This window comes from Pholcus phalangioides, unplaced genomic scaffold (genome assembly GCF_987345545.1).
Source record: "Pholcus phalangioides strain wild (caught in Gottingen) unplaced genomic scaffold, Ppha-v1.0 ptg000014l_1, whole genome shotgun sequence".
NCBI classification, from domain to species: domain Eukaryota; kingdom Metazoa; phylum Arthropoda; class Arachnida; order Araneae; family Pholcidae; genus Pholcus; species Pholcus phalangioides.
The window spans coordinates 17,019,156-17,032,218 of NW_028301607.1; the positions used below are offsets into that span (position 1 = coordinate 17,019,156).

Below are 13,063 nucleotides of genomic sequence, written 5' to 3' on the forward strand. Positions count from 1 at the left end.
TATAAATTTACTGGCGGGTTCAAGTAAAGAAAAATAGTCTCTCTCTTTCACACATGATTGCGTCTTGATCATATTACAGTAAGACAAAATTTCTGATGAAATCATTTACATTAAAAACTGCCCTGTATTTACGTAACACTCGAAGAAGGACTAGGCGTCCATCTTCCTGGCACTTGACAGTAGTAATTTCCGCGAACGCTTCGTGTTACAAAGTGCATACTTGAATTCGATACAGTGGTGTAAAAACCAGGTGTAGTTACGAATAAGTGACCTCAATTCAATTGTATGTTACATATAGGCTTATTCGACTGAGCAACGTTTCTAAGAATTCGGAGTTAATGAAACGGAACTTTTTTCATATTTCTGATCCATTTTTGACTGCTCCTTTAATTTGTGACCAAATTGCACAATTTTTATGCGTATGATTAGCGATTGCTTAAATAGCACATATAAGTTTTTAAAAAACTGTACATTTTAATTCAGAATGTTTTTCTTCTTCCAGTTGATAGAACTATCCAATTAATCACCGTTTTAATTAATACAAGTTAATTAAGTTTGTTTAATTAAAATATATAGTAATTATTAATATGAGAACCTAATTTTCGATAAAACAAAAAAAATATTCCAAAATAAACTTTTTCCTTAAAATTTATTTCTGTTACGGCAGCACGGGGCGCCACTCAAGAAGGGTGTCCATAGTGAATGGGTGAAAAAAGTTTCATTAGCCAAAGAAAATGAGAGAAAAATTTTGAGGAGGCGCTAAATCCGAGATGAAAGGGGAAATAATTTTTTTTGTTAATAATTGTTGGGATAAGTTATGAGGGAAGGGCATGACCCACTAGGGTAAGACTGACAGGGCTCCAGCCCGGGGGCCGGAAACTCTAACCTTATCATTTTTTTCACGCTATAAATTAACACTGTTGAAGGGTCCCCAATCTGGCTTGGGGCCTCGCGAAAGATTCCAGTCTAGGGAACCTGACGCAGGATGTAGGGGGCTATGGGGGGGGGGAATAGACAGGAGCCGCATAAATCCGAGATCCCAAATAGAGATTTTGTCTCGAGCCCTGTCTATTTATTCCGTCAGGTTTTCTCAACATCTCCCTTGCCGAGATATGACTAAAAAGCGTGATGTCGTATGTGAATTTTCACTGTGTGAAATTTTCAAAAATTTTCGAGTCTTGACCAAAGTCTACGCTGCCGCCTCTTACAACCTGCCGTCCAGGTGCTCCGCACCCCTTGCACCCTCGTTTAAGCCACCCGTGCTCACGAACCTCGATCAGAGAAGGGGAAAAAACCCCACGGAATTCCCCCCTCATAATTCAAGATGAACTGGAATGACGAGCCAAAGCATCGCTTTGGTATACTTTTCGTCACCTCGTTCTTAAAAGTAGTCAGCCCACCACAGTCCGAATCCCAGCTGGGACATAGTTGTTTCAGAAAAGGCCTATCTGTTTCTGTGAAAGGGCCTATTATACAACCGTAGGTCCCAGTATAATAGGCCCTAGCACACCACTGTTGCCACAGTTGTGGTCAGCTGAAGTTGGTTTTCTATGGTTCCCAACTACGAGGATTGAATGCGAGTCTATCTCTCCGTTGAAAAGTCTGGCCACACCAGGCCTGCAACGGTATAATTACTCAATCATTACACTTCACTCATAATTAGTAAAAGTGAAGGCAGATGGCAACATTAGACAACAAGCATTACACAGAAACAGGCTTCACATTAGGTTCATAACACATACATGCTCATCTTCCAGCATGTCCCAGGTCTTATTCGACCACCTGCTCCATCTCTTCATTGAGACAGAGTGGCGTGCCAGGATCTGGTTAGGAGGAGGCCCTGGCACATGGGGGAAGATAGATTCGAAGGTCTGGGGCATCATGATGATGATGATGCTATCAGAGTTCATATATACGCGTATACAATAAATCAACCCGCTCGGCATTTGAAGCTGGGGGACTTGCCCGTGATTTGGCCGTCCCAACTTCATCATAAAAAAATGGTCCGTTTTTCTCCCGCATTTTCAATAAAGCTTTGAGTTAATATCCTAAATGAAGGATTAAAATTATTTTCCCAAGCTATTGACTATAAATATGAAAATTCATCTCATATGTTTTTCTCGCGTTTTTTTTTTATAGAATTAATTTTAATCCATTGCGATTTGTAGTGCAGCGCGTCTTTACCCACCATTGATAGGTTTTCGGTGATTTTAGCATCTTTTCATAAAGATTTATCTGCGCATATCATTGTGTGATTCATTGAACTTTCGCCAAGACGTTATTGGATTTCACAGTAAGTGCATCCTATACAGAAGCATACATTTACAGGGGACCTGTCGGGAGGCCCAGGGTGGGAAGTTTGGAGGGGATGATACAAATTTGAGGAATAAGTGATTAAGAAAACTAGTAGAATAGTATGGCACAGGTGCTAAAACTATAAATTTGCCCTTGCCTAGAGAACGAGGGACTAGGTCAGTGAGTGACCAAGAAAGCTATTAACCAGGTCAGCGAGTGGCTGAGACAGTTTGCAATCATGTGAGGGACCAAGATTGTGTGGAAGCATCTGAGCGACAAAAATAGTGACCCAGAGAGTGAGGGATCTGGTCCGTGGAAAGAATGACCTAGACAGTTTATACTCATGTGAATTGCCGAAACTATGAGCAAGAATGTGAGTGAACAAAAGAGTTACTCAGAGAACCAGGGACGAGGTCTGTTAATGATCGAAAGAGTGTCCTAGACAGTTTGCAAGCATGTGAGGGACCAAAACTATGTCCATGCATGTGAGCGACCAAAAGAATGATCTAGAGAGCGAGGGACCAGGTCCGTTAGGGACCAAAATAGTGACCTAGAGAGTGTGAAAGAATGGAAGTGACCCAGAGAGTGAAAGACGAAGGTCAGTGAGCAAACTAAAAGAATGACCACGAAAGTATGCAAGCGTGTGAGTGACCGAAAGAGTGACTTCTAGAGACAGACACGTATCTACATGCGGCGGGGCTAAGCAGGCTGTAGCTTAGGGCGGCAAATTTGAGGAATGAGCTGGCAAAAAAATTAGACCAGAATTGGAGACGGGTGGCATATAATTTGTGTAGTATAATTATAAGTACACGCAGCGTGGTATCATACACTATACTCAAAAGTGGCATTAACGTTGTTGCACGCGTTTCCTTTTTTATGACCGAGAGATTTCCAGAAACTTCCTCGCACAGGTTAATCATGAGCAAGGAAAAGAGAAGACAGGTGGGACAACACGAAATGATGATATACGATGAGCAAAATCTTAATGTATGAAGTTTTCCCCTCTCAGTAGTTTCCTCATCCGTGAGACATGAAATAAATCGAGACGTACTACCCATTCCAAATGGAATTTTCTCGCGTCACCAGGAGAGACTCACGACTTGAAACGTAATTTCAAACAAACTCTCGCACACGTGGTTTTTTTTTATATTTTCAGTGCATTAACCAGAAAATTCTATAAAGATGACGTACTACTGCTTGTGTTTGCTCTCATCTGAGGTTTGGCTGCGCGCGTGTCTTTGACATTCCAATGACTTCGGCAGACAGCTACATAATCGAGTCTCTCTCATGTCCGTCGATCCGTAAAATATTCCCGTTGTTTTAAGATCGGAAAAAGTAATTTATTTATACGGAGTTATAGGGGGAAAAAAAGAATGTGGTCATTTTGTGAGTTGAGTTAAACTTTACTTCAGGATGAGAAAACATGACTAAAGTAAAAAGGAAACAAACCCCCTTCTATCTTCGTGTATGATGAAACGTATTCAAATACACTGCGTTCAATTTCAAATTGTGCCATACTCTGCGCATTGACGAATATCATTTTTAAATTAATGTTTCGCTTGTAATGTAGCGAAAAGATGGCTGTATAGTCACGTTATCAATGTTTCAGACTTTCATTCGCGGGAGCATTTTGGATCATGTATTTTTCACAGATACTCCGCAGGTAGAATTACCGAACATGAAGCTGCGGAAAATTAAATTTTTTTCTTGTCGTGTCACTTTTATATCCAAGCAAATGGAAATTAATCATCATAGGAATGGATATTCAGTATGCCTTTTCAGTTCAACGAATGATCGAATGTTCTCTATTATGACGCCATTTCAGAAGCAGAGGCTTACCATACCATTACCAGGTATAGGGTTATACGATTCCGAAACTTGAAAATGAGGATGTGCACACACTTGGCAACGTCATTTTTACACTTCTTTTTACAATCTACGGCACCACTATACTCAGAATGACGCAAAAAAATGATTACGTCTGGTAACACTAGTCAGGCAGTTTGTTCATTGTTCGCTTTTATATATGGGAACACAGATGAAAACATTAGTATAACACGCATGACTCTTTGACAACATAAACACGAGACTTTGGGGGCCATAACACACGTTCCGGCATGTACCAATTCGTTGGGAATTCCACAGGGAATTCGTACACATCGTATGCTGTATGGTTGTCGTGTAATATTGAAGTGCAGAGACATCATTTCCAATACTTGTTGTTCTCAGGACAAATAATTTGTTCGAAGGAACCAGGAAACACGACCCACTCATTCGGGGGATATGTGCATTATCCCACTTCAGAAGTCACCAAAATACGGCAACCTTGCTGACATCATAAGAACCGGCGAGGAAATTTCTTCCCTGCAGTCACGAGCAATTACGGATGAAAAAATATTGTCTTTTTTTTCTCTCTCTATCCGCGCGTGTGTGTGTGTGTGGAAAATGTATTTTTTCCCCTCTTATTCCTAGGGTTATTTTAAGACGTTTCTCTCCCATTTTTTGGTGCCAGTGGCTTGAATTCCGTGCAAACATAAGCCCCGTTTACATGTGCAATAAAATATCCCGGGAAGTTACCCGTAACAGGTATTTTCGCTACAACCCGTTTACATGGCGTTTAGTTTATGCCGGTATTACCCCCTCTTCTTTCCGGAAGCCGTCACTGGTTACGAGGGTTTAACGGAAGTGCGTGTGGTTGGTTCAAGATGGCTGTCGAAGAAGCTTACACTAGTTTTCGCGGCACAAAGGATTATGGGAGCAGAAGCCGGAGTCACCCACAATTATTCCGCAACAAAAGATGAGACTCTTTTGACGGATCTTCGTCCCTCCTTTTTTTTCCCCACGACGAAAAAAAGGTGCCATGCGGGTAATATTCACCAAAGGGACCCCCAATCTTACACATGTAAATGGGGCAATAGGCTGAACGTGAAAGTCATTTACGACCCTAACGTGTGAACTATCACCCCCTCTCATTTCAGCGGTTGAGTTTTGGAACACCCTATATGTTAAGCATACACATTAATATTTACTCTCGTGATGCTTTTTTGGTGGGCCCAATTGTAAATTGCACTTACTGTAACTTTGAGATACACCCGCCTTTCAAAGAAATAATTATACACATTTACTTTAAACGCATGATTGTGAATTATTTTTGTTTTATTTTTGTAAAGAAGTACATTTTTAATCACTTTAAAACATCCACATTGTGCTTCGAAATACGTTAAAGATGCACGTTTAAAATAATATACATATAATAATAACTTATATAAATAGTAATCGGAGGGAAAACCGTCTCTAACAAAGTCTATCTATCAGTTTGGATCGAATAATAATAAAAGAAAGTGAAAATGGCGTCTGAAAATTATTTCTATGTTCGAGAACAACACTTAGCAGAATCTAATAACACATATACTGTATACGGTATATATATTTTTGAAACGTTTATACTTTTTTTTTAAATCAATCCTTCCGAACAGAAGTTTTCAAATATTTTTTTAATGGAATGGGTGCTGTTTCTAGAATGCTTTTTTTACTCATTTGTTGTCTTCGTCGTAGAATGAATGCGGTCTCCTCGCTCTGAATTTCAGGTTCGACATCATAAAATCGCGGAGAATTCTGTCCTGCGAAGAAAGAAACGTTAATCATTTGACGCAAATATCATATTCAAGCTCATGTGAATGCGTGGAAACTTCGTAAAAAATCTGAAAACATTGCAAGCGAGAAGCTAAAATGTACAGATTCGCCAACAGTGGAATATCCGGTTTCTTATGACTCATTTTTGAATGACGAGAAGGGAAAAGAAAGAAAAATAAGGTGATCGCACGAAAAAAGGAACTTCGGCCATTGTCGCCAATATTGCGCCAACAAGTAGGTTAAAGTACACTTCTGCCGCTCTGTGTATACTAATTTATTAATTACACACAGAGAATATACACAAACAGAATAATTTTTCCTGCATCGTCTCTAATGGACTATAAGAGATTGGCCCAAAGGCGATATTCGATCCTCATCTACCTATTTAAGTAGGACCATTTATAAGTAGGACCGATAGCGTTCGCCTTCAGCATTGGTAAATGCGCGAATGAGATTGCTCGTAAAACTAAATCTTACCCTATAGTCGTACTGTAATTGGGGGAATGAATTTATACTGAAATCGTATTGTTTTAAAAGTATCTTGTTCTTCTAGCTCACCTAAACTTGACTGGATGTACCGTGTTTCTCGTTTAAACGCCGAAATGTGAAAATAAAGTACTATATCTACATGTATGTTACTACTGTGTTAGCAAATGCTTGTCAGAAATGTCCAGAATTGATTCTGAGTAGTTGAAATGCAATTTAATTAATTGAAGGTTACACGAGAGAGATGATATTCACAGTCAATTCATGATAGATTGAAAATTTTCTTGGAGACAGTGTTCTTTGAAACAAAAATCCGATAGCGCAGTTGTCGAATCAGTATAAGCACCGCAACCTTCCAAAATTATGTTTCTGAAAACGTAAACACCGATATGTATAGCGCAAGAAATAGTGTACATTTCCACCACGCTTTAATTTAATGTTGAGAGTATACTTACTGCAAATTCTGAACCGAAGTCGTTTTGAAAATTGGCCCAATCTTCTTTTTCTTCACTACTGAAGGAGTTTTCCAGATCTTCTAGGGGCCTGTGTTGGCGGAGAAAGAAAGCATAATGAAGTGAGATTCATTTAATTTGGCGATTCTAATTTTAGAAATTAAGGTGTAAATAAGTTGAGAAGGACAAAGTTCTTACGATGTGTGTAGTGATCTCTTCGCACTGATGCCCCGACACCTCGGATGAAATATCATTTTTCTGAAAGGACACGAAAAAATACATTGGGATTAGCATTTTTGATGTCATCCACGAGTGTGTGTGTAAATGAATGAAAATACATATGATCAATTTATAATCAAGAATTTTCGATCAACTGCTAAATGTAAGTCTCCTGTGAATTTTTCCATTTGCCTCTGACATTAATTAACTTCGGCGTCTTCCGAATCTCATTGCCCTTTTTTGCCTGGAGGCACCTTCTCTGACGTGTTATATATTTTGAGGAGAATATCCAGGTCCATCTTTCATAGATGTGTCTGGACACTTTTCCCCCATTACAGTCGTTGTTTTATTCCCTTTATGATGTGCCACATCCAATTCAGATCAGATCGGAATTCAAATTTTCACGCCGGTCACGTGGTGGCATATGAGCCGACTACGCGGTCTAAAGTACTACGCTAACCATCTACTCGGAAGTTTAATACAGTTGAACCTAGAAGTAGGTAAAACTCACAGGCCAAATCGATATTTCACGGCAGACAATCTTCTGCAAAATGTACTTTGTTTCACATTTTTTCGATGTTAGCAGGGGTTCCAGTGTAACAAATAATTATTGCATTATACGCTCTAGAAACAGCGTTGCGATGGAGCACCAACCGCCATGTATCACCCAAAAACAAAACTAGTGTTGTAATTCTGCAAGTGAAATTGGATGTCGAATGTCAACCTATTTTTCACGTAAACGGGTTGTGCAGCATGAAAATGACAATATAACACCAGTTATCTTTTTAATGTTCTCCGGAGAATTGAAAAAACTTTTCAGGATGGAAAATAAGAAATTGCTGTGGGGTTAAAACCCACAAGCACAATCCACCAAGGTACGTGATTTGTTTTATATTTTGGAATGGCAGCATAGATTTTAGTGCAGCATCAATGTTTTAGAAGATTTTTTTTTCCTTTCAATTTAATTTTATTTGTGTAGTTCGCAAATTTTTCCATATTCTTGTTTCTTTTCATACAATAATGCCCTTTGTTTCAAATATTTTATTCGTTTATTTTTTTTTTCGCACCTCTCCTTTGTGATGTAAGTGCTGAACCTTCCATTCACAAATTTGTTTATAAATAAATAAAAATAATTCAATAAATAATCTATAATAATAATCTAATAAGGTGGAGAAATATGATTGCGATGGAACCCATGCTGCCACCTACCAAATAGAAACAGAGCTATTTGCTATAATTCTGCAAGTAAAATTGGTTTTTGGTTTTCAACCGGTTCTCCGCTTGAACTGGATCTGTCAGTAGCGATGTTAGAACAATGTGACCTGCGCAAATGCACTGGACACAAAGTCATAGGGGCGTTTAAGCAAATTGAAAATTTTGACGATCTTTCCTATATATATATATATATATATATATATTTTAGAAACAGTATCAAAATTGAGAGCGAAAATGCTGGGCATCGCTAATAAACTTGATCATAACATTTGACTCTTGTACGTTTATTTTCAACCTATAAAAAACCTATCTTTCATCTTTTGACCATTAGCAAACCTACTTGAATGCTGAAAGTTGAAAATCAATACGAGATATCATAGTTACATGTATCTTATCAACAGTCAAATACATTCGAGCAAAAATACGAAAGACATCTCCCGTTTTGAAAATACAAATAGCTTTCTACTGGTTGAAATACATTATCGTGAATGTATGCAGTGACTTGGGTCCTCGATCTTCACCGAACAATGTCGAAAGTTCTATGATTTCTCTTATATGCTTTGAAAATCATCTTATTTACTTCTCATGTACTTGAAAATATGTGTATGAATACAGAAAACAGATTAAGAAAGTACTTTTTCGAGAATAAGTAAACTACAGCCCCAGAGACCTCTTTGACATGACAACAGGAAAAGAGAGAAATTCCCGACTTTGAATTTCGTTAGAACTCTAGCTGAAAAAAATATGTATATCTTGAGATATAAGGAAGTACGGGGAAGCGCACAATAACGATACTATTGTATGTCTAAAACATCAGTATACAAATGAAACAACCATTTTTCCGTTTTTATATCTCCCAAGGTAAATGTAAAAAGAATTCGTATGAAATGGCGAACATATGCTCCCCGCCTCCCCTTACAAAGTAACATTCCTCCTTGCTGTCAAGAGAAACATTGTCATGTCTATCGATTTGTGAAATGAAAGGCGTGTTGTTACGTTATTACTCGACTTCCAGCTCAAAAGTTTGCACTGAATAGAGATCTTCAAGAGGATTCCTCTACATGAAATCGTACTGTAAAGTCTGAAGAGAAAAGAAATATCCTTATAGAGAAGAAGTATATGTATCGTATTCTCTTAAGGTATCGAGATACTTTCACTATGTCCATTCCTGAGATGACCTACAAACAAAACTTCTAGAAAAATAGGAATATTCGATGAAGAGTAAGTCCCCTTTGGATGAAATATCAAACAATATTATTCATATATTTGATGATTCTTGTGCACTTAGCTGTTGCCTTGAATTCAGAACAGAATCAAACTTTTTCTGCAGCTGTGGCAAAAAGTTTTATAGTAGCAGCAGTTATCTATCAATATTTCTCTAATAGAGGCTACAAATTTTATTATTATTTTCTTGACAAAAAAATAAGAAACCTATATAAATTATTTTAATATGATAACGTATTTTTTCACGTTTTGAATTACATTCAAGTTCTTCTGGAGCCACTCCCTATCGCTTTGATTCTGGACAACCCCCATTAGCTTCACGTCATTTGTGAATTTGCTAACAACCCCGTGAATACCCTGATCAAGTTTACCGATAAAAAGGGGAAAAAACAAAAAAACATGGGACCGAGGTTACTTCCTTGAGGGACTCCACTTTTAACACCTGTCCGATCAGAAAATTCCCCGTTTACCATAACCCGCTGTGACCTATCCTGCAACCACGATTCTATTAATTCAACAAGTTACCCCCTAATTCCAATCTCGTGTAAGCACTTCAAGATTTTACCATGTTGCATCCGATCGATTGTTTTGCGGAAATCAATAATTATTTCAGTTTAAAAAACTTCAGAGATAAGATAAAAGTAAGGGTTTCGTAGATCCTCATATTTACTGTAAAAATTGTTCCGATTTCTCACAAGTAATATTTTGATATTTCACGTCATTGTCCAATTGTGTTTGTTTTCTAAGAAGGGCTATACAACTTTCACGAACGTAGCTTCCTCAAACTAGTAGATCGTGCTCTCTAGATCTGGAGGTAATGATGATGAAGCCGAAAGTTATCTTTACTCGAAGAGGCTTCAATACGTAAAAGCCAAAACTATTCGAGATTCACCCAGAAATATAAAAAAGTTCCTAGAATTCGACTAGAAAAAGGAGGTCCTAGAAAATCTCTCAGTTTCTTCAGAAAGAATTATTTCTTTTGAAAGAGAATTCGACTAAAAAAAAGCTATTTGCAGAGCATTTAAATCATCGAAACTCTGTGGATGAGATCCAAAGGCAAAAAATAAACATCATTCCATTCTCGAATGTTTTTATTTTCCCTTTACAGAGGAATTTATCATTTCTTGAATGCATCAGTAGCTTGTGTGACTTGCGCAACCACAAACAAAACAAAATCGTTTCGGCATCCGAGAAGAATTATAATGAACAACAACAACGATTTTCTCCTTCTTCATTCCCATACAATTCTGATACTGGAAGACCCTCACCAAGTGACTTTTCATGATTGATATCGAAACACAATCAATTCTGGACATCATGTGTAAGAATCATAAGTTCGTTGTTTTCATTGGACAATTCGTTGTTTTGAAATGGACATTAGACGTAATTCGATACTTATAGAGTTTTATCGGAAAAATATAAAGTAAAACCCAGTTATAACGACCTTGGTTGTAATGAAGAATCACTCGGCTATAGCGTCAATATTTGAGAGTCTGGATTGAGAGATTCTCATAGAAAATAATGTCAATAAGAATTGTTTATAACTTCAATGGACAATGGACGCAACGAGATTAGATAGGACACATTTTTCGTCAGTTTGCTTCTCTTTCTACGGCGTTTCCCAAATAATAAATTTCCCTCATCATATCAAGACAATATTTGCCTGTTTTTCAATTGAATACCTAATTACTCCGCGTAAAAGGACAAAAAATGCGCATCCCAATGGCGTCCGTTATCGAGAGGTTTTCTTGGATACATTTTCCCAATCTCATCCGTGTATTTGACCAACTATAAATAAATAAATAAATAAATATATATATATATATATATATACACACACACACTCATTGCCATAAAAATTTGCGCACCAAGAAATAATTGTGGGATCGAAACGAAAGTTGGCCTGAAGGTACATGTCGGACAGATATGCAAATGATTAGAAATGCAGCGTGATTGCGCATTGCGTAATGCCACTAGAGGGCGTTGAACTTCGTTCTCCTTGGAGTATAAAACAGGTAAGCAGAGCTTGCTGGAGTGTATTTAATCGTTTGCAAAGGAAATGCTGAGGTAGACATGCCGTTACGCCGCCGTCGAAGACCACATGAGCAGTTGTCAGAGTTCGATAGGGGAAGAATCATCGGGATGATGGAAGCTGGGTGGTCAGCTCGGCGAGTAGCTCGTCAACTATGCCGTTCTGATTTTACTGTGAGGAGGTGTTGGGACCAGTGGACAGAAGAGACGTCATTTACACGGCGACCAGGTTCAGGACGCCCTCGACAGACCAGTCGTCGAGAAGACCGTCACATCATCCGAAACGCACGCGTAGAGCCAACTGCCTCATTGGCCGCTATCCAGACACAGGCAGCAGCTTCACTACGGGCCCCTGTGTCTTCCCGAACCATCGCAAGGCGCCTGGCTGAAGGACTTCTGGTATCGCGGCGCCCATTACGTGTGCTGCCAATGACACCCACCCACCAACGCATCCGTTTGGAGTCGTGTCGAGCACGACGGGATTGGACTGCAACGGAATGGAACCAAGTCGTCTTCAGCGACGAATCGAGATTCAACTTGAGCAGTGATGACAATCGTGTTCGTGTGTGGAGGCCCCGTGGTGAACGCTTCAATCCTGCCTTCACTTTACAGCGACACACCGCTCCCACAGCTGGTGTCATGGTATGGGGTGCCATTGCTTACGATACACGGTCACCCCTAATATTGATCCATGGCACAATGACAGCCCAGCGGTACGTCCATAACATCCTTCAGCCACATGTGTTGCCACTCATGGCAGGGCTTCCAGGAGCCATTTTTCAACAAGACAATGCTAGGCCACACACAGCAAGGATGTCACAAGACTGCCTCCGCCACATTACCACCCTTCCCTGGCCTGCTCTATCCCCAGATTTGTCACCAATCGAGCATATCTGGGATCATTTGGGACGGCAAGTTGGACACCCTACGAGGTTGGTCGAACTAGAGGCGCATTTACAGCAACTGTGGAACGAGATGTGTCAGGACATCATACGGAAATTGTATGCCTCAATGCCCGCTCGTATCGCATCGTGCATTCGCGCTAGAGGGGGGTCCAACAGAGTACTAAAACTTCTGTTCATCTGTACTTTTTTCTGCAATAAATGATCCTTTTTCTTGGATTTTCTAATCACTTACTTATATCAACGTAGTACTTACATGTGTAAAATTTCGTTTCATTTTGACGACTTCTTCTGGGTGCGCAAATTTTTATGGCAATGAGTGTATATATATATATATTCCAAGCGAGGTAAAGCTTAATGTTTTGAGTTACAAATAAATTTTTTCATAAAAATTTCAAATATTGAAACACAATTCTTATTTTTCTACTTCGAAAATTCTTACGAAATTTTAAATTCTCGAAATTTATGTATTAAAATACATATTTATTCCAATGTTTGTTACTCTAAATCTACATCAATAAACGGATGCTGTTATGCAATATTTCAAAAACGCTACGAATGAGGGAGAAATTAAGATTTTTACATGTAAAAGAAACGAAAAATTGA

At 38.8% G+C, this 13,063-nt stretch overlaps 1 protein-coding gene across 1 annotated transcript in view; it reads right to left on the reverse strand.

Moving 5' to 3' along the window:
* Window positions 1-5,509: 5,509 nt before the first annotated feature.
* Window positions 5,510-13,063, reverse strand: part of LOC149078219 (uncharacterized) — a 31,154-nt gene continuing 23,600 nt past the window's right edge. Inside the window, exons 3-5 of the mRNA XM_089241456.1 lie at window positions 7,065-7,124; window positions 6,870-6,957; window positions 5,510-5,915 (exon numbers count right to left, since the gene is read on the reverse strand). Coding sequence (XP_089097582.1) covers window positions 5,829-5,915; window positions 6,870-6,957; window positions 7,065-7,124 — 235 coding nt within the window. The 3' untranslated portion in view covers window positions 5,510-5,828. The remainder of the gene's footprint in view (window positions 5,916-6,869; window positions 6,958-7,064; window positions 7,125-13,063) is intronic.